Here is a 26,664-nt window from a genome sequence, read left to right on the forward strand (position 1 = left end):
AAACTTGAAACTCTAGCATGGGTATAAAAGGAACCACCTGAGAAGCAGGAGGGGAAATCTACTGTCATCAAAGAAAAAGAGCCAGGAGTGTGGCCCATGAGATCCTTGAGCATTGAACCTCTTCAGCCCAGGGCCGGGGACAGAAAGCTGTTACAACAGAGGAGTAGCAGAGCAGCAGCAGCAAGAACCAGGGCACGAGACAGAGCAGTGGGCTTCCCAACCTATGGAACAAGTTGAGCGACTTTGGGCAGGAAGCTTGCTTGTAGAATGGGGTGCCTTCAGGCATTTAAATGGGGGTAGCTAGCTATGTTGACCTACAAAGCTAGAACTGAGTGCCTTCAGGCTGAGGTTTAAGTGGTGTGTCCTATGTGCGTTTATTAGCAACTGATTGTAACTGTGCCCTGAGCATTTCTACATCTCCCAGCTTCTGCTCCCACACCACCCCCTTGCAGATTGTAATCAGTTAAGTTCCCTAATAAACACATGGAGTCCTTGTGTGGCCCTGTGGGCTAATGCGTCAGACTGCAAAGTCATTTGAACTGCAAAGTTGGTGGTTCAAGCTCACCAGCTGCTCCTTGGAAACCCTATACAGGGTTGCTATGGGTCCGAATCGACTTAAGGGCACTTAACAACAACTGTTAGTATAGTGTCTTGAGTTTTGTGTGGCTACAGCAAGAGATTATTGAACCCAGCTGAATAGAGAGGGCTATTGGCACATTGGATGCTGTCACTATTTTAGCACTGGGTCAGTCTCAGTCATCTCCTTAGAAGGAAAGTTGTAGCAAAGGGCATTAGTTCCTTCATGGGGATAGGGAGAAAGATGTTGAGAGTACATCACTGAAGAATGTGGTCTAGGATTGGATCTGAGGATGAGGGCCGATGCTAGAACCCAAGGAGACCTTCCAAGGCCCTTCTTGCTTTGTATTTCTTGATTTGTTGGTTTTGAGACTTTATGTTGTTCATCACTGAATCTAGTAAGAGCTTGGAACGTAGTAGGAGTTCAGTAAATATTTGTTAAAAGAATAAAAGTCTCTCTTCCAGTTATTTTAGTCTAGCTTACTTGTTCCTCTTTGTAACCACTGCTTAGACTACTGTTTCATCCTATTCCCTTTTTCCTAGAATGTCTTTTAATCTACCACTCAGCACCTAGGCAGACTGGGCTCTAATCCTCTGGGACCTTCAGTCAAAACTGGTACTAAACAACTTTTAAACCAAAGTTGGGAACCTTTTGGCTAATTCATTGCACACATGGCTCACATCTCTAGAAATCTTTAGACACTGTCCTAAATACAGGACTCTCCTATACACTTAACTCTTTTATCCCTGGCTCCTTTATTTCTTGTGGTTTCTCTGTCTCACACAGAAATTCTGCTTTAGACAATACCTGGCAAATCACACATTCTCCCAGTACACTGCTTTATTTGCAGTCTTGAGAGTTCCTTTCCCACTGTATAAAAAAGTAGAGAAACTGAGATACTCCTAGCATTGTAGTCTCATTTCCAGATCATTCTTCTTCCAGGTATGGTGCTGTAGGATAAGCACTTACCATAATAAGGTTGGCTGAACTGCAAGGTCGGTGGTTAAAACTCACCAGCTTCTTCTCAAAGACCCTATATAGGGTTGCTATGAGTTGGAACCAACTTGACAGCATTTAACAGCAACAATTCTTCCAAAATGTTTGCATGCAACTTATGTTGCTTTGGAGTTCATTCCATCAGGCTAAACTTTCCTTACTATCTTCAGCTATTCCTGGTCACTCTTTTCACTAACAGTGACACTTCTTTTCATCATCTCTTTTCCAATCCTACACAATTCTGGACTCCTTTAAATACCCTGATCCAATATTCTAAGTCCCACAGTTTTTGTTTCTCCTAAGACAGAAACCAATTTTCTTTTTATAAACTATACAGTTGGATTAAGAAAAAAAATACAGGAGCCACCCACCTTCAGAACTGGATGTGGAAACTCCATGTTCTTCAACACTCCAATGACCTTTTATCTCTATTCCACTTGAAATGCCCACTCCCACTGCCTTTGTTAATACAATTCTGACATCTTAATCATTCTATGGCTACAGTGTCTTGAACTTCCATCTTAATCACTTCTTGACTAGTTTTCACACCTTTTTGAGCTTACTTTCTTACCCACTCTTTACCAGATGGATCTTGTAAACTATCTTTCATTGGAATCTACAACCCAATCCCCTTGCTTCCCTGCCAATGTACTTAATGTGTCTACAGACCAGGATCCAGGATCTACATAATGATAAGTCTCTGCTTTTGCACTCAGCTGGGTGCTGCAAGAGAAAATAGCACAAATATATGAATTGGTGCCAGTAAACATTAATGGTTCCCAATCTATTGGGCTCTCAACACTGTTCCCTGGCCCTTTTACTTAGTATCTTTGGTCAGTGTCCTCTTTCATTTCCCTCCCTTTTATTCTCTCTTCTGAACCATAGTCATTCTTAAATTCTCTGCCTACCTCTTAGCTTTCTAATTTTCAAATAGCAACTTCATGTCCTACATCACAAAGAACAATGAAAACTACCAGACAAGCACTCTGTAAGTTATCTACCCGATTACAAATAGTTGTGCGATTATCTATTGTTATAACTTCATCTTGAGTCTCAAGCAGAATGACCTTCCAGTTAGACAACCCCTAGCACCTAATACAGCAGTAGCTGGTTCCTAGTAAGTGTTCAGTAAAAGCTGGCTGAACTGGACTGTTGATTGAACTATACCCACCTGTGTTCTTGTTTCCATCCCCTCCCTCCTCTTCAAAACCCCGCTTTTTGGTTATTTTGTCTTGAGCTCCAGCTTTTACTTGCTCATTCTACTCAGCTAATAAATGTGCCTAAATCTTTCCAGGAGTCCTGGTGTGCAGCTATAGTCTAACCATGGGACTGCTAACTGCAAGGTCAGTAGTTCAAACCCATCAGCCCCTCCTTGGAAACCCTGCACAGGGTCACTGAGTAGGCACTTAACAACAAATCTTTCCTATCGTAAACAAGAGTTTCCCACATTATTCAGTTCAACAAGTCAGATTCTACCCGTACCAGTCCACTGAAACGGTTCTCAAAAATATCACAAATTGCCACATGAAATGTGTACTCTTCAGTCCATTTAAAAAAAAACCAAAACTGTGATTTTATTAGTTTTTAAAATTAAAATTACCTCTGATTATTAAAGTAGTATGTTGTTGTTGAGTGCTGTGGAGTTGGTTCTGACTCATAGCAACCCTATAAAGGGTTCCTGAGGTGTGGCTGGTGAATTTGAACCATTGACCTTGTGGCTATGGTAAAAAATCTAGTACAGAAGGTGCAAATACACACAACAAACCAGAACCCTGTTTGGCACATTTACATCATTTTTGCTGTTAAGTGCTGTCAAGTCAGTTCTGATTCATAGTGACGCTGTATAGGGTTTCAGTAGGTTTGAACCACTGATACTGTGGTTAGCAGTCCATTGCTTATCCTCTGGCACCACATCATTTTGGGAGTCACTTTTTATTATATAGTTGAGATAACTTCTCATCTCCTTTAACTTCTCTCCAGCTTATTGCTCTAGTGACTGATCCAGTTCTTTAGCTTTTGTCTTTGGGCACATCTTCCTGATTCTCATATTTTGTTGGGCCCTTTTTCTATTCCCTTCAGATGTTAGTTCACTTCACAAGGGTCAGGACTCTAGTTTTACTTCTCTCTATGCTTTCACTTCCATTTTCATGGCTTTACTAGTGTAATCTTGAAGTCCATAAAACCTGTATTTCCTGCTTTTTTCTTCAACCTTTAGACTCATAAAATCAATGTTCTGCTGGCCACTTATGCTCTATGTTGTTGTTAGGAGCTGTTGAATTCATTCGGACTCACAGCGACCCACTGTAACAGAGCAGAACTGCCCCAGAAGCTTACAGGAGACTGTAATCTTTATGGGAAAAGACTGGTCTTTTCTTCTGTGGAGTTACTGGTGGGTTCCAACTGCTGACCTTTCAGTTAGCAGCCTATCACTTAACCACTGTGCCACCAGGGTTCCTGGATGTTCTATGGTAGTAACGTGTGCCATGAGTTCTGACTCATAGTTTAAGGTTTCCAATGCTGTAAATATTTACAGGAGCAAAAAGCTTCATCTGTCTTCCATGGAGCAGCTGGTGGACTCAACAGCTGTGGACCTTGTGGTTAGTAGCCCAATATCTAACCACTACGCAACCAGGGCTTCTTGGGTGTTCTATTGTTGTTGTTGTTAAGTGCCATCAAGTCAGTTCCGTCCAACAGCGACCCTGTATAGGGAGTCCGAGGAGCAGCTGGTGAGCTTGGACTGCCGACTTCATAGTTCAGACGGCTTTGCAGTCTGGCACATTAACCCACAGCGCCACACCAGGACTCCTCCTCTTCAGAACCCCGGGTATTCTATGTTGTTGTTATGTGCCGTGGAGTTGGTTCTGACTCATAGCGACCCTGTAGAGGGTTTCTAAGGCTATAAATCTTTATGGGAGCAGAAAGCCTCATCTTTCTCCCACGGAACAGCTGGTATTTTCGAGCTGCTGACTTTGTGGCTCGCAGCTCAATTCGTAACCACTATGCTACTAGAGCTCCTCGGGTGTTCTATAGGCACTTCAAATGAACCCTTCTGTAAAAGTGAACTCATTATCTTCCTTGTTATACCTGCTCTTCCAGCTGTAATCTATCTGGTTAAGGCATCATCATTTACCCAGTGACCCAGGATAGAAAACTGGGAATTATATTAAACTCTGGTCTCTTTGGAGTTTCACATTCCATATCAAATCCTGTTGATTATACTTTCCATGCATTTCTTCTTCAAACCCACTGCCATTACCTTTCTTGGTTTTTAAAATCATTTATTTACCTGAAGATATTATTGTTGAGTCCTGGTTGTGGCACTATAAGATAAGCACTGGACTGCAAGGTTGGTGGTTCAAATCCACCAGCCACTCCTTGGAAACCCTATAGAGTCACAGAGTCGGAACCAACTCGACGGTTTTTGTTGTGTGCTGTTGAGTCAGTTCTGACTCGTGGCAACCCTGTAGGACATAGAAGAACTGTCCAATGGGGTTTCCAAGACTGATATTTACAGAAGCAGACTGCCATATCTTTCTTCTGTGGAATGGCTGGTGGTTTCAAATGGCCAACCTTTCTGCCACTCTACCACCAGGGCGCTTCACTTGGAGTAGCAATATGATAAATAAAGTCGATCCTACTCCTAACTCACCTAGCCATGGTTTAAGTTTACTTAGTACGAAATTTCATTGTACTTCAAACTTACTTTGCTCAAAAATGAACTCATCTTCCTCATCACACTAGCCTCCTCCAGCTTCCCAACTTTTCCATACCACAAACCACTAATACATTTCAACCTCTCCAGTCTCTTCCCCCAACATTGCAGTCATTTTGATTACTCTAAGGAGTCAATTTACTCACGTTATTCCCTTGTTCAATACCTTTAAACAGCAGCTTCTCATGGCCTCCAGGATTAAGTCCAAAGGTTCTTTGTGATCTGACTCGTTTTCATCTACCCATCTTTAGCCTTGCCCCTTATAAGCTGTTGTTAGGTGCCATCAAGTCTGTTTTGACTCCTAGTGACCCTATGCACAACAGATCGAATCACTGCCTGGTCCTGAGCCATCCTGACAAGTGTTACGCGTCCACTATTGCTGCCACATGTCAATCCATCTTGTTGAGGGGTGGGGTGGGGAGAGGCTTTCTTTTTTTCACGGACTTTCCACTTTTCCAAGCATGATGTTCTTCTCCAAGGACTGGGCACTCCTAACATGTCCAAAGTATGAGACAAAGTCCTCACCATCCTTACTTCTAAGGAGCATTCTGACTGTAGCTTCTTTCAAGACCGATTAATTTTTTTCTTCTGGTAGGAAGTCCATGGTACTTTCAATATTCTTTACCAACACTATAATTCAAATGCATCAATTCTTCTACTGTCTTATTCATTGTCCAACTTTCACATGCACATGCGGTTTCTGAACATACTATGGCTTGGGTCAGGCACACCTTAGTCCTCAAAGCAACAACTTTGCTCTTTAATACTTTTAAAGAGGTCTTTTACAGCAGATTTGCCTAATGCAGTATGTCATTTGATTTATTGACTGCTGCTTGAGTGAGTGTTGATTGTGGATACAAGCAAAATGAATTTTTTGGCAGTTTCAATTTTTTCTGTTTGTCATGATGTTATTTATTGAACCGGTAGAAAGAATTTTCATTTTCTCTACATTGAGGTGCATGCAATTCATACTGAAGTCTGTAGTCTTTGATAGTATTTCAAGTCCTCTTTGCCTTCAGCAAGGTTGCGTCAACTGCATATGGCAGGTCGTTAATGTGTCGTCCTCCAAACTTGATGCCACATTCTTCTTCATATAATCCAGTTTCTAGGATTATCTGCTTATCATACAAGCTGAATAAGAATGGTGAAAGAATACAACTCTAGCGCACACCTTTCCTGACTTTAAACCATCCAGTACTGCATTGTTCTACTTTAGCAACTGCTTCTTAGTCTATGTACAGGTTCCTCATGAGCACAATTAAGTGTTTTGGAATATCCTTTTTTTGCAACGCTATCCAGTTTAAGATCCACAGTTTAGTGCCTTTGCAGTCAATAAAGCACAGGCAGATACCTTTCTGGTACCCCAATTTCACTCAAGATACATCTGATGTTACTAATGCTATCTCTAGTTCTACAACCGCTTATGAATCTGGTTTGAATTTTTGGCAGCCCCTGTTGATGTATCTTGCAACCATTTTTGAATTATCTTCTGCAAAATTTTACTTACATGTGATATCAATATTGTAAGATGATTCTGCATTCTGTTTGGTCATCTTTCTTTGGAATGGGCACAAATATGGCTAGTTACTTTTCAATTTAAGTTTCTGGAATGTAAAACCTCTGAATCTTTTTTCCATTATTCCTTCCCACTGGAAGACCTCTTCATCATATATCAGCTTAGGAACTACTTTCTATGAAAGGATTTTTCTGACTGATCACCAACCTTACCAATTTCAGTGGGTTCCTCTTTGTGATTCTCTGAGCATTTGGTGATTATTGGTGCTTATCTCTATCTTAACCCTGATTCCTTGTATTCGAATTGCCTGCTTATCCATCTTTATAACTCCCTGTAAGCTGCAAACTCCTTGAGGGCAAGAACCCTGTCTCATTTAATCATCACAACTCTTTAAAAGGTAAGTACTGTATGTGCCATTCCTATTTACAATTAAGTAAATGGGGGCAAAGAGAGTTTAATAAACATGTCCAGAGCTATAAAAAAATACTAAAATTTGTATTTAAAACCAGGCAACCTGACATTAGAACCAGTCCATATCTAAACTCATCTCCTTGAAATTCTTTTACACTATTTGTCAGAATGAATAATCTAAAAGTTATGAACAAACCCTTCTTTGTAATCCCCAGTGATCCCTAGATCTGTAAACCATATCCTCTGCAATTTGGCTCCTGTATACCTTTCTGCCCTGTTCTCCATCTACTCTTTTGTACTTATCCATTCTGCAGAACATCACAGAATCCACACTGTCTCATTTTTAAGTATTGGTCCTTCCACCAATGCCTTTTTACATCTTACCTTTCTGGACAAGTACTGTTCATATTTCAGAACTTACTCATTGGGAACTTTTCTGACCATTCTTTTCCTTTATCTCTTTGCAGGTACTGGAGTGAATCTTGTCACAGCTATCAGAAGCTGTGTGAAGTGAGGCTTTTGCAACTTGCTTTGTCTTAATTTTCTCATTTGCATAATGGAGATATTAAGAGTACTTACTTCACAGAACTGTTGTGAGAATCAAATGAGATGATTTAAATTAAGCATTTAGTATGAAGCTTGATATATAGTAAACACGAAAAAAATTTAGCAACTATTTTTATTGCTGTTTCTCTCTATGGCTAGATCTCCACTGCTTAAGTATAACACTGCAATAAGATTCATTCACAAATGATTGTTTTACCCATAGGGTCCTAGCCAGAGTGTATTCTTGAAAAACATAGGTTCTAATTCTTCTATCATTCCTTGATAAATCATAGGAGTATCAGTGTGGCGCTGTACGATGAGCACTGGACTGTTAATTGCAAGGCCAGCAGTTCAAACCCACCAGCAGCACCATGGGAGAAAGATGAGGTTTTCTGCTCCAGCAAAGATTTAGACTCAGAAATCTCATACAGGATTGCTGTAAGTTGGAATCAACTTGATGGCAGTTAGAATATTTTTTGAGACAAATCATATGGTGTCTTTGCATTATATGAATGAATGTTGTTTCAATGAAGCTACAAGCTTCTCCAAGCAGACACCATGTCTTACATTGTTTATCTGCCCATTATCTAGTATTTTCCATTCCAAAGTGAATGCTAAACAATTACTTGTGAATTAAAATATTGTTGCACTGGCCTGGGAGGCCTCAACTCATCCTTATCAGCTAGTCATTCTTCTCTTTCTAGTAAAATTCAGCTAACAGCTCATCTCCAGATTCTCATTCCCCTAGCTTTTGGGATGCTGTTTGTTGTTGTTAATTGCCACAAGTCTGACTCATAGGGGCTCAGTATAGGGTTTCCAAGGAATGGCTGGTGGATTTGAACTGCTGATCTTGCGGTTAGCATTCCAGTGCTTACTCTACAGGCCACACCTAGAGTCCAAGGATGCTGCTTAATTATTGTCTTTATTTGTATACCATTGTGGGTAAGTGGATCATCTTTTTCTTTACTATCTCCCTCGAGGTCCAGTAGAGGGCACCCACACACTCAGATTTTCTTCTCTGGATGGCTGGCTCACTACATAAACATACTGCTGCTGAGTGGTTTCTGACTCACAGACTACAGGGCAGAAAAGAAATGCCCCATAGGGTTTCCAAGGCTGTTAAATCTTCATGGAAGCAGACTGCCAGAGCTTTCTCTGAAGTAGCTGCTGGTGGGTCCAAACCAGCCCTTTTTGGTTAGCAGCTAAGCACACTTTTACTACTGTACCACCAGGGCTCTCACTGTAGTCAGTCTAGCCTACAGGGTAATCCTTAGAGTTTTCTTATGTCTGCCTTTTCCACCCCTAGGCCACACCAAAGTAAAATGAATGTTACTGGACATTCGTGATTCTACCTGACAACCTGCACATCAGACAGCTCAGCTGAGTTCTGTTAACAGAATTATTTCCTATGTCAGAGGAAGCACCCTCGACTCTTTGGAATACAGATTTGAGAAAACACTTAACTAGGATAATGGGCAGGGATACATATTTGCAGCACTGCAAAATTAGTCTGTTTTGCCTAGCCCTAGAGCAAGGGTAGGTTCAGAATGTTCAGCCCATGAAATCATTTAGTCTGGCTCTGCCAAGGTAATCACAGAGTTCCAGCCATCATGTTATTAAGTACCACTGAGTTGGTTTCAACTCATAGGGACCCTGATTAGGGTTTCCATAGAGCTGCTGGTGAATTTGAACCACTGACCTTGTGTTTCAAACTGACCTTGCAGTCTAGCACTTTACCCCACTGCACCACACCAGGCCTCCACTATATCGTTGCCAAGTGCCACTGAATTGGTTCAAACTAACAGCAACCCTGTAAAGGGTTTCCAAGCAGTCATCACATTGTTAAGTGCTGTCAAGTTGGTCCCAACCCATAATGACCCTGTAGTGGGTTTCCGAGGAGTTGCTGGTAAGCTTGAATCGCTGATCTCGTGGTTCAAACCAACTTTGCAATCCACTGCATTAACTTACAACGCCACACCAGCTCTACAGTCATCACATTAGGGGTGAATTAATTAAATGATCAAACATAGCAGGCTGATATTTAAGTTGATAATTTTGTATGGTCCATGAATGTTATAAATTTTGGCAGAAAAATAATTCCCCATCTCTGCCATAGAGTATAGGAGTAAAGAAGGAATGGCAAGTTTTAAACTGAAATACAGATAACCACAAACATTTCCTGGCACTCAGGATTCTTAAGGCCACAGTTTGTAAAGATTAAGTATGGGAAAAGTCAAGAATATGAGAGAACATTTAAATTTTAGATACTAACTTTAGCTTTTTAACTAACTAGTTATACCACCTTACATGTTCTAAGTCTCAGCTTCCTCACTTGTATTAAAATGAGGTTGCACTAACTGACCTCAGGTGTACCCACCTAGTAAACGTAAACTACACTTACTATTCTCTACACTTACCATTCTCAATTTCATGGGATTTGCTCAAGTAGGAAGAATAAACACTTTATTATGTTAAGATAGGAGAGACAAAGTTATTTTATAAAAGGTATTAAAATAACCTCTCTCCTAGCTTTAACATTTAATACTTTTATATGCTGAAATATTAAAATTTAGTTATTTTCTTCAGGCTAAATGAGCCTATGGCAGTCAGTGCCTTTAGTATGTCTCCTTATCACCTGGCTCACTCAGTATCTCATATACTGTTCCGAAAGCAGATGGTTAGACAGCATCACAATCCTATTCCAAGAGCCAAGCCAGTAACATTCCTAGTGACTGAAAATATATTTAGAAAGCTTCCGATTAAGAAAACTCATATACTGAAAACAATCATCCACTTTACACAGTAACTCCCTCCCAGTCATATACGGAGTTTTCTGGGTTATCTGTTTCCTGATTTCTTTTTATCTTCCTTGAAGCATAACTATTTGAGAAGTTAATCATCTTTGAGGAAATGCCACCATCAATTTTCCTAATCCAGTTCTGGTAAAATAGGCAAATAGTTCAATCTACTATGTGTGTTCAATTTATTATGCTGGGGGGTAGAGATAAGGTATGAGTTTCTCTTTTGGTAGATTCTTTTGTATTTTAAATTCACAAGCAGCTTTTAACTTCTTGGTGTCAGGATTCCAATGTTGTCAGGTTGGGACATTAGCAGAGAAGTTATTCTGCCTCCTGCTGGCTACAAGCAGAAAGGCTTGCATTCCTTAAGGTTTATTGTTAAGTGCCGTTTTGAGTTGGTTCTGACTCATAGTGAGTGACCTGGTATAAAACTTCCACAGCTCTGGTAGCACAGTGGTTACAAATTGGGCTGCTGACCTCAAGGACAGCAGTTCAAAACTACCAGCTGTTTCACAGGACAGGCTTTCTGCTCCTACAAAGACTTATGACCTCAGAAACCCTGTATAGGGTTGACTAAGAGTCGGAATTGGCTCTGTAGCACATGAACACTACCATCATAATAAGGGGTGGCTGGTGAGTTAGAACTGAGAGCCTTTTGGTTAGCAGTCCAGTGCTTATCCTAAAGCATCACACATTTCTCCTGCACAAATACTGGAAGCTGAGAAGGTATAATAGAAACCTGAAAGGGAAAAGGAAAAATGGGCTTTTAAAAATAGTAATTAAAAAAAAAAAAAAAACTTATCTTGGACTAAGCTGGCCAGTTTCTGTCCAAACTGGAAAAATGTCAATAAACCATTAAGGTCAAATACCTTAAATTCCTTTCTGTGAGCCACAACCTGAGCTTGGTGGATCTTTTGCACTAGCTAGAGCAACAAAGGAATGGACTGAGGATTAGGGATGGCTGCCCAGGCATGTAAGTCACATCCCTGCACCTAAGTGATGGAAGTGAGGAGTCCTGTTATATCACACAAAAGGCCCCTGTGCCTTAGGAAACTCAGGAACCCACACCAGTCCCTTCCTTAAATGGGGTCTTCAGTCTTATTTTCTTCCCATTTCCCATGTCCCAATAAAACACACCAACTGCTTCAGAATATTTCTGGGTCAGGGTTTTCTTTTTCTTTTTTATGGGTCGTTTTTTTTTTTTTTTTTTTTTAAATAACTGAAAAAAAAAAACCCTCCTGGGCTCTGTGGGGCTCCCCACGCTCATGGCCCCCTTTCCCCATACTCACTGCCCTCCCCACAACAAATCTAGTTTAAGAGGACAGCACGTTTTTATGAACAATTAACAGATTCTCAGTTTGCTCTGCAGAACCAGAGGAGCTGTTTGCATCTGTCATATTTACATGGACAGTTTTATTCACATGCTACCAGGTCCCCAGCCACATCCACGCAAACATGGCTTTTTCTACAGTGCTGAGTTAGAACTCCTCATCTTTAGTCCACTCCACTTCCTCCTGCTGACACTCTCCCCATACCAGCCATATGTTTAAGAAGGAAGATAGGAATGTTTTTATCAACTCCAAGCCCTAATTCATATGCCCTCAAACCCCCCAAACCCTACCCACCCTCTCAACCCAACCCCCAAAATTTCATTGAGATTTCTCCCAACAGTTGTTTGGGAAAAAAGGTAAAATAAAATAGGTTCAAGGTCTTGGTGCTCAGCCCAAGGGGCTCCATGCGCTGGGACACCGACGGGCAGGGGCTTCTGCCTCTCCAGCCCGCGCCCGAGCCACCTCCTGACCCCTGGCTGCAAAAGCAGGGAGGGGCAGGAGCCAGCACAGGACCCAGGGGGGCAGCGTCTCAGGATCTGGCGGGAGCCCCGGGCAGCATCATTCAACTTGGCCACTGCAGACGAACACAGAAGAACAAAATAAAACACTGTCAAGTAACACGGGAAAAGCCCTGAATTCCATCCCAGTTCCTAACCCCTGACTCTTCCACAATTAACACACATTAGCTACCTGGCATTTGCCTCGATTCTATTCATAAGGGACTTGCACACAAACAAACAAATGAAAAAGAAAATTTCAATCTTTTCCTATGCACAAAACAAAATGTTCTCTGCTTTTTTGGAGATATCTATGGAAAACAAAGAAAAACAATTCTTAAGACAAAACCCAAAATAATTGGAGGTTCTCAAAGGTGTAAACTTCCTGGCCTGGAACAGGTCCAGTTTCAGAGGCACAGCCATGACCCCCCTGAGCAGCAGCAAAAACTATTGGGTGCAGCACAGTGATGAGGTAGTCACTGCATAGAGGCCAGAGGCAAACAACACACATGCTGCTTTGGGTGGAGAAAAAAGTAATCCAGGTTTAATCGAAGCAACTTGTATTTGGCTTTTGAAATGACCCTTCCTTGCTAAGGAAGCTTCATGCTGTGGAAACAGGTGGCAAATAGAAATGTAGCTTGTTTCTTTGTTTCCTTAGACTTGATGATGACCAGGTGGAGACCAACAGTTTTTCTATTCCTTCCACTCCTTCCTAAAAACCAGACTTCATTGTGATCATCAGTCTTGAGGACTCAGGCTGACAATAGAGAAGGTAGTTCAGACAGAAAAGAAAAAAAAGTACAGAACTCGAGAAGATTGGAGATGAAGAAAACGTACAAAATTATATATATATTTATATATATAATAACATGACATATCTATGTACAACATGGTTGGGACAGTTGAAACTATACAAGGATGTTCAGCATTTTCCTCTTCCCACACAAACTTTAGACTAAGGAAGACAGCATGAGGAAATGGACCAAGAAACACAAAAATTATATACAAGTGACAATCAAGGAGTTTGGGGACCAGGGAGTCCAGGGATCCTGCTCTCTCCATTCCTTCCTCACCAACTTTTCCCTATCGAATTCGAATGACAGCCTGAAAAGTTGAGGAACCAGCCAGGAGAGAAGTAAGACAGCCACAACCCACTCCCAAGCACATGCAAACTAGCAAGTTACTCAAGCATTCGCATCAGGCCAAATATTTGGCATGTCAGAATCTTGTGAGGTGAGAGGGGTCTTGAGTAGTTCTCACCATGGCCCTCTGTGCCAGAACTAGCAAGCTGAATTCAGTTAAGATTTTGGCCAAACTGGCGATGCCAACCACAAATCCTTTTTTTCCACCTGTTCATGAATCAGCATTGCTACTTCGCATTGCCCAAAAGTTGGGTTACTAAGGTCTTGGGAAGCAGAACTCTTAGTGCCTTCCTTTCTTTCCTCCTTAACCACTATCCCCCAGCTTCCTCCAAGGTGAATCATCTTTTAAGAACTTGTTGTTCCTGCCCAGCAGTAGTAAGCCCTGGGGGCCAGCCCAGTTCATCCCTTTTCCTTTCTCCCAAACAACACACCTAGCATCTGATTACATTTGAAATGTGGGGTTCCAAGTGTGCATGATTGAACAAGTTTCCCCGGGCCCGCAGATCTGCTGCCATAGCAGCTTTTTAGCAGCAAAGGATCAGATGTAAGGCCAGGAAAAGTGGGCAGGGACAGAAGCAAGAGGCAAGAAACTTTTTCTTTGACTCTCACGATCATGTCACCTATGAGGTCTTTTTGCCTGACTTATAGGTCCCAAATCTCAACTTTCTTTCTCCCCACGAACTAACCCTGAAACGGTTTACCTCTGCAACACTTTTCTGGGCAGAAGCTCACCCATGGGGCCTCTTCACTTTTAGTTTTATAATGAATAGCAGTTTTTTCATCTAGTAGTTATAGGATTTTAGAATCAAATCAATCTTACATATTTTCAATTCTATTTTACAAGTGAGAAAATAGAAATCCACACAGGCTTAAGTGACTTGACCAAGATCACACAGCAGTTCTACAAGACTGAGTAGGACTAGAATATGGTTATCTTGATTCCTAAATGAGTGCAATTTCCACTATCCCACAGTATCTTTCCAAAACCATTCTAGAAGGGAGAGAGAAGGTGCCCAATTTCTATGAATAATATTCACCAATCTGTACATTATTTGAGAGCCAAAGCAAACTCTAAGAGATACTGAGTAAAAGGAGGTTAAGCGGGCATTGTAGTTTTAAGCAAGCAAATCAGTTTTTTTTTTGAGAATTCTTCAAACCTGCCATAATGGAAACATGAAGCAACAGTAGCCTAAGGGACAAAACATTTAGGAGCACAGAAAACATATCTATCTACCCTTCCTAATTCTGTCAGGTTAGCCTTGAGATGTTAGACCTGATATATTATTCCCAAAGCTCAGCCTAACCAATTTTGGGATATTTTCTTCCAAAAGGAGAAGTCATAGCTCCCTAGTTTTTCATACAAAAGAAAAAGAGAGAGCTTGCAGCATTATTCAGCCCTAGTCTTTTCTATTTCTGGGCCCCTACCTGGGCTGCAGTGAGGGTATGAAAATCTCAGTTTAACCAAAGAAATGAACTCAGAGCCCCTCTTCAACCCACATTAACTTCTCAGCAGCCCCAGCAGAACTATAGTTATCTCTGGCTAACCATCTGAGAAGATCTAACTGCCCATTCCATCCCTGCCTACAATATATATAAAAGTCCAGTGGGTGAGGAAGGGGAGGAGAGGGGGCCCAGGTTACCCCGCAAGCTTGCTGGTGACGAGCGAGGACTTTCTCTGGGGCAGATCCTGTGGGGTGGGGATGTGGTCACCAGTCACCAGGTTCTTGTCTGGTCCTGCACTAGGCAGCTGCTTATTCTTCATCTTGGCTTTGGCCATGTTGTAGTCTCCTGAGTCAAAGTACTTTTGCTAAGAGACAAGAAGGAAGTTTAAGTGAGTGGGGAGTTCTGGCCTTCCTGAAAAGCAAGGAGATTCACATCCATTATAAATCCTCATCTACACTCAAACCTTTAGAGAGGTCTTCCTTGATTAATTTCAAGCATGCATAGCTGACCAATACTTGTGGGTACTTATGTCTTCTCCTCAACTGTCGTTATTTTTTCAGGTATTGAAGCAGTTTCCCAGATAGAGTAAATATTGTACATCTTAATACAGAAGAAGGAGCTCTGGTGGTGTAGTGGTTACAAATCGGGCTGTGAACCACAAGGTCAGCAGTTCAAAACTACCAGCTGTTCCGCAGGAGAAAGATGAGGCTTTCTGCTCCTGTAAAGATTTACAGCCTTGGAAACCCTGTACAGGGTTGCTATGAGTTGGAACCGACTCCACGGCACATAACAACAATACAGAAGAAAGTAAAAATTCTTGACTTTATTCATAAAGGATCTACTATGTATTACTCCCTTTCTGGAGTCTCTTCATGAGGAAGTAGAGCCTCCAGGCTTTTGTCCTAGACTTGGATATTTACTTGGGCAAAGAGAAATGAATAATATATGTAAATGGATTTTTCTGAGGCTGGCTTAGCAATCATCAGATCAACCTTCAGCCAATAACTTCAAAATTAAAAGTGATTCTCTCAGACCAGAAATAGTGATTGAGCTTGTTCATGAGGACATTGTGCTTTCCCTCTGACTCCCACTGCTCCCACACATGTTCCATGGCTGTGACAGCCTGCCCACGCCTGCCTTGCCTGCAGCAAGGTAAGCTGCAAGCTGGCATCCTATCATCCTCGGTGACTAAGACTCAGTAACTGGGATTCTCCACAGGGATCTGCTTCACTCTCCATTTTCATCCACACTGAGGAACTCTCCAGTTGAATGCCTTACAATTCCTCTGTCAGCTTGAGGTAACTCTAGGCACAGAGAATCTGATCAGAAGCTAGAGGGCTATGAAGGTAGCCTCGCTCATACTGAGAAGAACCAACCACCTTGGACAGAAAGAAAATAAGCCTCTTGAGAGAATATAGTTAATGGCTGCTGATACGTAGCTTTGAGGGTCTGCAGAAATCTACTATTCATTGCAAGCTGGTGATTTCTGTAGGACAGATGACTTGCTCTTTTTTGGAAATGATGTGCTCCCACTTCTAATACTAATTTAAAAAAAACAAAACAAAAACACAGTCCTAAACTCCCACCCCCATCATCCAAATAGGCAAATGCTTGCCTAGCAACAAATCTTCCTGATCATCATCCAGTGGAACCTCTACAGATTCATCTTCAGCATACCCTTAGGCTGCAAAGAGTAAGAGATTGTGACCATACCCCTTTCTGGAGTCTCTTCATGAGGAAGTCAGAGCCTCCAGGCTTTTGTCCTAGGCTTGGATATTTGGCCTTTAACTTTGCCTCCTCGGCTCTTTCAGGGAGAATACCTTCCTTCTCCTGCGTGTCCTGGAAGAAACAAATAGGCCAAAATAAAATTACAGATGGAGAAGCAACTGCTTCTAATATCATATCAGAGTACTCTTATATTATCACCTTTATTTGGCGCTCCACCCTAAACTTGCCATCTCTACTCAATCCCTAAAGCTAGACCTTTGTTCAAATTCCAAAGCTCAAGATGACTACTGTGAGAAGGCAAAGACAAGGGATCCACCCTAGTTATCTAGGAGTAGTGGGTTAAAGGTAATACCAACAAACACAATACTTTAACCACAGAGCAGGCCAATCATTAGCACAGAAGCTAGGTAAGACGCTTAAAAAAAAACAACAAACAAAAAAACTAGCTAGGGCTTCTGGTGATACAGGATTTGAGGCTGTCCCTCATGAGTAGTACAGATCAAATAGGAAATCAAGGGGGGTAATTCTGCTGAGACCTTCCCTTCTCATTCAGAGTCTAAGAGAGCCATCTGCTAAGTCTCTCAGTTGAGGACAGTATGTGGCCCTCTCTAAAGATCTCCACCAGAGTAATGGGACCATCACAGTTCCAACATTTCCATGAACACTGTAATAGGAAAGTGATAGGTAAACAAAGACAAAAAAGACAATAGTCTTTAACCTCGGAAAAATTAAGGTATTAAAAAAATTTAAAATTAAAAAAAAGTATATTCACCAAAAAATTAACACCTTTCATAGAGGAGAAAATGATGGAAGTCTGGGAAACATGCCAAGGGTTGAACTGGCTTGCAAGGCTCTCACTGTTGCTGTGGGGAGCTCATTCTTGCTTTTTGTGGGCTCAGTTGCCTTTTTCACTAGTTGATTTTTTGAAAAGACTCTTAAGCTAATTTTTGTTTTTTATTACGTGTATTTTACCAGTCCTTGTGCCCAGTACTAAATGAAGACAAATACAAGGTGCTAGAAGAGGTTTCTTTGGCGTTAATGCTTTCATCACAAAATCGTGGGTGGACTAAGTCACACTGTCTAGGAAGTCTGGGGGGGAATACAGTGCTGTTTTTTTTAAATCACTAATTTTTCGGTCTTTTTTGTTTAAGCTCCATTATTCTGTTTGGAATTTTCATCCTTTCAGTCTTGTTCGGTCTGCAGTGAAGGTGGACAACTATCTCTTTAGCAGTCAAAATAAGTCTCCTATGGAAATTGTCACCTTAAACTAGCCATTTCAATTACTCTTCTTCCATACCACAGCGCTGGTCGTTTTATAAAAATCTTTACCTTGATCCGTACCTTACTGCGGATTGACGATGCGGGCCCCAGCAAATCATTAAAGACCCGTACTAATCAATAACTCACAGGGTAACCCAGGCCCACCAACTGAGCCTGCATCTAACCCCCTTCATTCTCCTAGTCTATCCAAACACCGCCCCGCACCCAAGCTCAGCCAATTACAGCACAGCATCAACGATTTGAGCGGTAGGCCTGTTGGCCAATCAAGAAAGGTACGGCACTGACTGACAATCGACTCAACTAACCAGCACTACAACAGCAGGCCATGTTGAAGCTCACCCTGAGCGACGCACGAAGTAACCAACCCCTGCAGACTCAGAGACTATGGCGACCAATCCGCAATGCTGGGATACCGTCTCCCGCCCCATCACGGTCGCCCGGCTCACCAGCCCGCACCCCCTCCATTTCACCTGCTTCTCCTCGCCGGTCTCCTCCGAAGGGTTCTCCTCTTCCTGTTTCTGGGACATGGCGGGACCGGGACCTGGAGTGTAAAGGGCCCGGGAAGTCCACCGGTGAAGGGAAGGGGGAGGGGAAACGGGGGATAAGCTGCGCTGCTGCTCCGGCTCCTGTCACTAGGGTTGTTCGGTCAAAATGGCGACCCTTCCCCGTGACGTTGCGACCGCCCCTTCCTACAGAAGCCAATGGGAGTAGAGTAGAGAGGGCAGTGACGTAAAGATCTACTAATAGTCGCGGGCCGGAGGTGGGTTCTGTAAAAGTGACTGGCAAGCTAAAACACCAATCTGTAAAGAGAATGAGCGACAAGGACCAATTGGAAGACACTTTAGGAGGCGGGTGCAGGCTTTGGTATTTTTGCTGCTTAGGTGGGCTCAGACTTCCTTCGGTTCCACGGACTGGAGGGGTGGAGTTTTGCTGATTGCCAGATGAAGAGTCAGTGGCTGTAAACCTAAATCCATCCAGAGTATGAGACGAAATGTCTGGTTATAAACACTAAAATTTATTAGTACTCAAGCACATTCTACAAAAGAATGACCATTAAAAAAGAAATGTGACTGCAGAATTAGCTGGTGTGACACTGTAGGGTAATCACTGGACCTAAAGGTCAGTTTGAATTAACCAGGCGCTCCTCGCAAACTCTATACACAATAGGGTCGCTTTGAGTGGAAAGTGACTCGAGGACACTTAACAAAAAGACATGCCATTAGCACCCTCTGATGGTTCATACTTGAGAACACCAGCAAACTGAGCAAGTTATGTCCAGTAGTTGCAGGAGAAAGATGAGTTTGTCTGCTACAGTAAAGATTTATAGCCTCAGAAACCCCAAAAGGAGCCGTTAGATGCTGACCTATAGGGTCGCTATAACTGTAAATCCACTTTTGGCACTATGTTTGGTTTTGGTCCCGTAGTCGTCTCCTTTACGAATTTACTCTCAGAACTGGTTTTAAGTGATGTCTAAGGAGCTCTGGTAGCGTAGTGGTTACGAATCGGGCTGCGAATCACAAGGTGAGCAGTTGGAAACTACCAGCTGCTCCACGGGAGAACAAGGCTTTCTGCTCCCGTAAAGATTTACAGCCTCGGAAACCCTGATCAGGGTCGCTATGGGTCGGAACCGACTCCACGGCACATAGCAACAAGGAGCCCTTCATATAACCCACCTTCTTGGATTATTTGCTCAGCATACAATCCGAGAAACTGGGTTATATGAAGGGCTCCTTGAGAACTAAGGTGCGCCTGACTCAAGCCATGGTATTTTCAATCACCTCATATGCATGCGAAAGCTGGACAGTGAATAAGGAAGACCGTAGAATTGATGCTTTTAATACCGTAGAAGAATTGATGCTTTTGAGTTATGGTGTTGGAGGAGAATATTGAAACTACCATGGGCTGCCCGTAGAACCAACAGATCCGTTTCGGAAGAAGTGCTGCCAGAGTGCTCCTTGGAGGCCAAGATGACCAAACTTCGTCTCTCATACTTTGGACATATTTTCAGGAGGGACCAGTTGCTGGAGAAGGATATAATATTTGATAAGGTGGAGGGTCAGAGAAAAAGAGGAAGACCCTCAACGAGATGGATTGGTCAGGTGGCGGCATCCATGGACTCAAGTGTGGCAACAGTAATGAGGTTGGCCCAGGATCAGGCAGTATTTCGTTCTGCTGTGCATAAAGTCACTATGAGTGGGTATCGACTACATGGCACCTAACAAGAAGGAGCCCTGGTGTGGCGCTGTAGGATAAGCACTGGGCTGCTAACCTCAAGGTGAGTGGTTCAAACCCACCAGCCGCTCCTTGAAAACCCTGTACAGGCGTCAGAACCAACTCCAAAGCACTTAACAACAATGGAAGCACCTAAGGAGCCCTGGTAGTGTAGTTATTATGAGTTGGGCTGCTAACCCAGTTGGAATCTATCAGCAGGAAGAAGATGAGGTTTTCTGCTCAGTAGACTTACAGCCTCCGAAATCCTATTAAAGGGTTACCATGAGGAAGAAACCACTCCGTGGCACACAACCACCACCACTACCGGGAAGTACCTATTGTTGTAAAGTGCTGTCAAGTTGGTTCTGACCGACTCATAGCAAACCTGTACAGGGTTTCCAAGGAGAGGCTGGTGACTTTGAACTGCTGACTTTGCAATTCAAACCAATCTTAACTGTTGAGTGCTTTATCCTACAGCACACCAGGACTCCAAGGAAATATATATGTACTGCTGTTGTTAAGTGCAGTGCAGTCAGGGTTCTAATAGTGACCCCATAGGGTTTCCGAGTAGTGGCTGGTGATCTTGAACCACTGACCTTGAGGTTCAAACTGACTGCAGTCCAGCACATTAACCTGAGAACTCCACCTACATACTAAGTGTCTACAATAGTATAGTGTTCAAGATACTTTTTTTTAAGAAAAAAGTAAAATCATAACTCATAAAAGTAACATGTCAAAGTTTATCTCATTAACAAAGGAACCAGCCAGATGTTAAAAACTGGTGGAAAGAAGACTAAACACACACATACAACAGGCAATTAGGAATGCTAAAAATAATTTGTTAATTGATGCAAAACTGGTCAATAGCCACAAAGCATAAAATGCAGTATTTAGAATAATTTCTTCCACGGGTTGAAAATGAATTGCATCTCACTGGACAAAATTAATTTGCATCTCTATGTACAAGAATCACTTGTATTGCCAACAGTTTTCTCAACTTACAAAATTATAAAATAGTTTAATGAAAAGTATTTTTTTGTTGTTGTTGTTAAGTGCCCTAGAGTCAGTTCAGCCCCATAGCCACCCTGCATAGGGTTTCTGAAGAGCAGTTGGTGAGCTTGAATCACTGACTTTGCATTTCAAATTGATATTGCAGTCCAGAGCATTAACCTATAGTATGTATAGCTAACTCCAAAAGTTCTTCTAAGTCCAATCATCTTTTTACTCAGTTCAGTCTTCTACAATTTTCTCTGACAGCAGAAAAGCCTCTTACCATAAATATCTCACTTTTGTTTTCCATAGAATTGAAATTTTCGTTAAAATACAAATATGATACCAGAGCAACATTTTGTTGTTATTAAGTGCTGTGGACTAGGTTCCAACTCATAGTGACCCTGTATTGGGTTTCCGAGGAGCAGCTGGTGGGTTTGAACTGCCAACCTTGTGGTTAACTGTCTAGTGCTTATCCTACAGCACCACACCAGGAGTCCAGAAAAACATTATCAGCTGACATTTTAAACTTGTACTTAAGTAATCAGATCAGCTTTAACAGCTAAGTGCTATGCAGTTGGTTCCGATTCATAGCAATCCTTTATAGGATTTCCAAGGAAGCTAGTGGGCTTGAACTGCTGAGCTTATACTGAGCAGTCCAATGCTTATCCTACAGCGCCACACCAGGTCCCCTAATTAACAGTTGTTTCTGTTGTTGTTAAGTGCCATCGAGTAGGTTCCGACCCTGTATAGGGTTTCCAAGAAGCGGCTGGTGAGCTTGAACTGCCGACCTTGCAGTTCAAACGGCTTTGCAGTCTAGGGCATTAACCCACAGCGCCATACCCAAGACTCCAATGAACAGTTATTAAGTGCTGTCAATCTGCTTCCGATTCATCAGGACCCTATAAAGGGTTTCCAAGGCTTTAAAAATCTTTGCTGGAGCAGAAAGCCTCATCTTTCTCCAGCAGAATTGCTAGTGGGCTCCAACTGCCAACCTTGTGGCTCACAGTCCAATGCTTAGCCTGCAGAACTATCGCACTCCCAATTAAGTTAGACATTGTGAAACACTGGCCCAGGGAAGGACCTAGAGAAAAATCAATGAAAGAAAATTTATTTTTTTTTGTTAAGTGCCTTTGGGTCACTTCCAGTTCATAGTGACCCTGAAGAGGGTTTCTGAGGTTTGAAATCTTATAGGAACAGAAAGCCTCATCTTTATCTGATGGAGCATCTGGTGGCCTTGAACTGCCAACCTTGTGGTTTGCAGTTGTATTTTTCCTACACAACCACTGTGCTCCCCAAGTGGCTTGGAGTCCATTCCATTTCATAGTGACCTTATATAGGTTTCCAAGGAGCAGCTGGTGGGTTTGAACCATTGACCTAGTGGTTCAAACTGACTGCAGTCCAGAGCATTAACCTGAGGACTCCACCTACGTACTAAGTATCTACAGCAGAATATAGTGTTCAAGATACTTTTTTAAAAAGTAAAATCATAACTCATACTTATAAAATAGTAACATGTCAAAGTTTATCTCATTAACCGGAGCGCCACACCAAAACCTATTATATGTCATGTACTGTGAAAGCAGTTTACTCCTTTTTGTAGTATTTGTTTTTTAAAATACAAATCAAAAGAGGATAATTATTAACCTCAAAGATCACTAATGAAATGTGCCATCAGTAGATTTGTGAGAAAGATTTAGTGCATGATTTCCACCCTTAAAATCATGTCAAACGCAAGACTGACCTCTCCACTTAGAAGTAATTTTGGGGTAGGAAAAGTTTTGCAGGAGAGGGGGCAAGAAGGTGGAGGATGTGGGGAGTTGGTGGGGCAGGGTGAGAGAAGGCAAGCCTGAGAAGTGTCATCGTTTGGTTCTTGGGCAGCCAACCAGGTGACAGGATCTTGCCCTTCCTTCTTCCTTTCCTTCTCTCCTGCTTTCCCCTTTCTTCTCTTCTTCTTTTTGTATTGGATGGACCTCTCCTTTCCAAGTCCTTTTCTTTTTCATTTCAGACTTGCAAGATTTCAAATGTTCTTCCACCTAAGCTTTTTCCACTTATCTCCACAAATCCTGTTAAGGTAAAAGGTAATCAGCGTTATTAGAAAGCAGAGCAGCTACCCTTGGAGGGTAGAGACTGGAAGGGAGCTTCAGGGGCATTTCTCAGGTGGTAGTCTTAACTGTGGTGTGATTACATGTATATTCAGTTTATGAAAAGTACTTGAACTGTATGGGACTTATGGGATTCCTGGTGTGGTGCTGTAGGATCAGCACTGGACTGTGAGCCACAAAGCTGGCAGTTCAAACCCATTAGCAGTTCCTCAGAAACCCTATACAGAGTTGCTATGAGTGGGAACCAACTCAACGGCACATAACAACAGCACTTATGATATGTGTACTTTTCTCTCTCTCTCTCTCTATATATATATAAATAAAAGGTGTAACCTAACATTAATAATGATAAAAAACAAATAAACACACAAAAATCCTTTTGCTTAAGTTTCACCTCCTTCAGGAAAGTGAATGGATAATAAAAGAGTATAGAAAATGATGTTCATACTTTCGGTCAGAAAACCAGCCATTGCTACATTTCCAAGATCTAATGACTCAAGTTTTGACTTACTGACTAGGGGCAGTGCCAGTGGGAATCGAGGGGCATAGAAGGATGAAGGATATTAAAAACTGACAGAATCTGATAACTAGTTATTTGAATATATGGTCCAGTTGGATCTAGGAAAGTGATAGAAGACAGTTAAGTTTAAGCTAGGTCATATGGGGAAAGTGGAAACAATTGGTTGCATGTAAGTTTGAGCCATTATAGTGAAAATATATTCTGAATATACTTCAGAGATTAAATCTCTAAAAGATGATCAAATTCTTTTGGAAAACACTTTTGCCACAAGCTCCTAATTCTAAGCTCTGCTGAAAAGTAATGTATAAAAACTACGATTGCTAAGGTGATGACTTATTTGTACATTTATCCTTGATATAGCTAAATTACTGAGCATTAGGAAAGATGCAGATAAGTATGATCATCTTTTGATTAGAAAAAGAGTAGGGCTTCACAAAAACTAGAAGAATAGCTAAGGCATAGCTGTGTTTAGAAATTATTCTGTTTTTAACTGGGTACGAGGAGATGGTGCTTTAGGTAGGGTGATTAGGTGATATTTGAGCAGAGACCTGAATGGGGTAGTGAGTGAGCCAAGCAGTTATCTGGAGGAAAATTGCAAATGCAAAGCTCCTAACGCAGTAGTATATTTTTGGTGTTACCTCAGAAATTACAAACTAGAACCAGAGTAAGAGTAACACAGGCAAGGATCTGATCAATTTTGGCTTTTTAAGCCATGGTAAGGACTTTTGATTTTATTTTTTTGTGATGAACAGTCCTTAGATGGTACTGAGTAGGGAAGTGACACAAGATGAATTTAGGTGTTAAATTAAACACTCTGGCTACTATGTAAAGGCCAAGAGTGGAAGCAATAGCAGGAAACCAATTAGTCTTTTACAACAGTTTAGATACGAGATAGTGTAGTAGCCACTGAGAAAGTGAAAATGTTTTGATGTGGAATCTGTTTTGAAGGTACAGCCAACAGAATATATTATTGTGATAATCAGCAATTATAATAGTGTTCTCAAATTTTAACGTGTAAGCTTTAAAAAAAAATTTGCTTAAATGACAGTTTCCTAAACCCCTAATCTGGCACTGATTTACTAGGAACCTACATTTTAGCAAGATTCCCTTTCTTTCCTCCTTGTTATTCCCAGAGCAGGTGATTCTAGTGCAGGTGGTCTTTGTACCACACTAAAGGATGACTTATGGGAATAGTGCTTTGTCTTAAATAAAAATAAATAACAACAACATAGTCATTCTAACTACATTTACATAGTAACTAACTACATTACATAGTCATTCTAAATAAGGAAAGGACAACAAGCCAACTGTAGTTTACCAGTATAATTTCCTTTTTGTATTTTGTGAATTCTATTATAGTTAGGCACGCTACCTACATTTAGAGCTGAAGACTTCTTAGCTCTTAGATAAATTCAAGCATTATTTGTAAGTAGATATTGTTGTGTTGTGAAGTGCCATTGAGTCGATTCTGGTTCAAACAGCTTTGCAGTCTGGTGCATTAACCCACAGCGCCACACCAGGATTCAAGTATATGATCTCCTATTAATAGCTACTTAAAAAATAATTAATTTTTAAGTAGATATTAATAGGAGATCATATACTCATTCTTCTCATGGAAATAATGGTAAAATTAGTTAATTGTCATTTTCATTGAGATGGAGATACTCTTAAGACTTTTTACATTAGTTGGTATTCAGTGTAGCTTTGATATGTCCTGGCCACCAGCTTACACCTGCTACAATGCTAAGGATGAAATAAGATGAGACAGAATCTGGTATGCAGTGTAAAGTGGAAGCATTACTAGCCTTATGCAGGAAGTTCTTATTTCCAAGTAAAATAACTAAAGTTGTAAAACTGCACAGAAAGACCAGAGAGCCAAGAATTGATTTTTATTATACAGAAGTGTGACGGCCATATGCATTAAATGAGAAGATGTTTGGCAGTGAACATTAGGCAGATTCAAACTAAAGACATCCTAATCTTGTTGAGACACAATATAAAAATAAACACTGACCAAGAGTTTCAAGAAAGAACTCAACTATTATCCCCCAGTCAAGCTGAAACTTTCCACAGGAAAACCTGGTTTCAATTCGTGTTGAATTGCTCAAATGAAAAGAAAAGCTAAATCAGGTAGAGGCAACATATGGATTGATTTTTGTTATTTTACCAGACTGGTACTCTACTCAATCTCACATTTATAACTGTTTCACATTATAATTTCTATCTCTAGTTAGTAAAGAGGTACCTGAAGTGAAAAAAACAAAACATGTTAATTGAACTAGGAAATTTTGTGGGGCTAGGTAGGATTGGGAGAGGAAAGAAGTTATTCTGGCCTTTTAATCACTAAATTGTTTCTCTAAATAGGATCTTCCTTAATAAATCTTTTCTCTGCCCTCACTACTGAAATGAAAACATTTTAGAGGTTTGGCCACAAAAAGGGCTATGTTAAACCAAGATTGATAACTATCTTAAGAATTAAGTATACACCAAATGACTCCCAGAACCCTTAAATATAGACAGAAATTTTCAATTTATGTGGAAAGCCAATAATAGGCAACAATAAGGTCGAGTTCAGATATACTGTCTGGACTGGTATTTACCAATTGAAATTTACAGCTTCCTCAATTCAGTCAGATCAGACACATTTAAAGTAGTCTGGAGAACAGGAAAGACTGAAGAGTGAAAATTCTCATGCACCTCCCTCCCTTAAAATTCTAATGCTGACTACATGAAAGTGTTTAAGAGATACTTTAAAACATTTTTTTTCCAGTTAGACTTTTGTCCTGCTGAGTAGGAGGACAGGATGATGTTAAGGGGGAGTATAGAATATATTTCTAACTCTAGGATATGAAAACCAGAT

The 26,664-nt window shown here is 41.3% G+C and overlaps 2 protein-coding genes across 2 annotated transcripts in view; both read right to left on the minus strand.

Annotated features, from left to right (window-relative positions):
- Positions 1 to 11,734: 11,734 nt before the first annotated feature.
- On the minus strand, positions 11,735 to 18,657 carry ENSA (endosulfine alpha). Its single transcript, XM_006861377.1, has 4 exons — positions 18,449 to 18,657; positions 16,683 to 16,808; positions 15,167 to 15,333; positions 11,735 to 12,461 (listed from the first exon to the last, which is right to left on the minus strand). Exons 1-4 carry the CDS (start codon positions 18,503 to 18,505, stop codon positions 12,446 to 12,448), a joined length of 366 nt encoding a protein of 121 aa, XP_006861439.1. The 5' UTR covers positions 18,506 to 18,657; the 3' UTR covers positions 11,735 to 12,445.
- Positions 18,658 to 18,718: 61 nt separating this feature from the next.
- The window catches only part of GOLPH3L (golgi phosphoprotein 3-like), a 90,804-nt gene continuing 82,858 nt past the window's right edge, over positions 18,719 to 26,664 (minus strand). Inside the window, exon 6 of the mRNA XM_006861702.1 lies at positions 18,719 to 18,778. Within this exon, the coding sequence (XP_006861764.1) occupies positions 18,719 to 18,778 (60 nt within the window). The remainder of the gene's footprint in view (positions 18,779 to 26,664) is intronic.

The sequence above is a fragment of the Chrysochloris asiatica genome, unplaced genomic scaffold, assembly GCF_000296735.1.
Source record: "Chrysochloris asiatica unplaced genomic scaffold, ChrAsi1.0 scaffold00042, whole genome shotgun sequence".
NCBI classification, from domain to species: Eukaryota; Metazoa; Chordata; class Mammalia; order Afrosoricida; family Chrysochloridae; genus Chrysochloris; species Chrysochloris asiatica.

What these genes read in the sequence shown, in the direction of transcription:
- ENSA (XM_006861377.1), bottom strand. Translation starts at nt 18,505, where the DNA reads ATGTCCCAGAAACAGGAAGAGGAGAACCCTTCGGAGGAGACCGGCGAG. An exon ending in AGACCGGCGAGGAGAAGCAG is followed by an intron (nt 16,809 to 18,448) that starts GTGAAATGGAGG and finishes TGTTTCTTCCAG; the next exon opens with GACACGCAGGAGAAGGAAGG. An exon ending in TGAAGAGACTCCAGAAAGGG is followed by an intron (nt 15,334 to 16,682) that starts GTATGGTCACAA and finishes CTTGTCTCTTAG; the next exon opens with CAAAAGTACTTTGACTCAGG.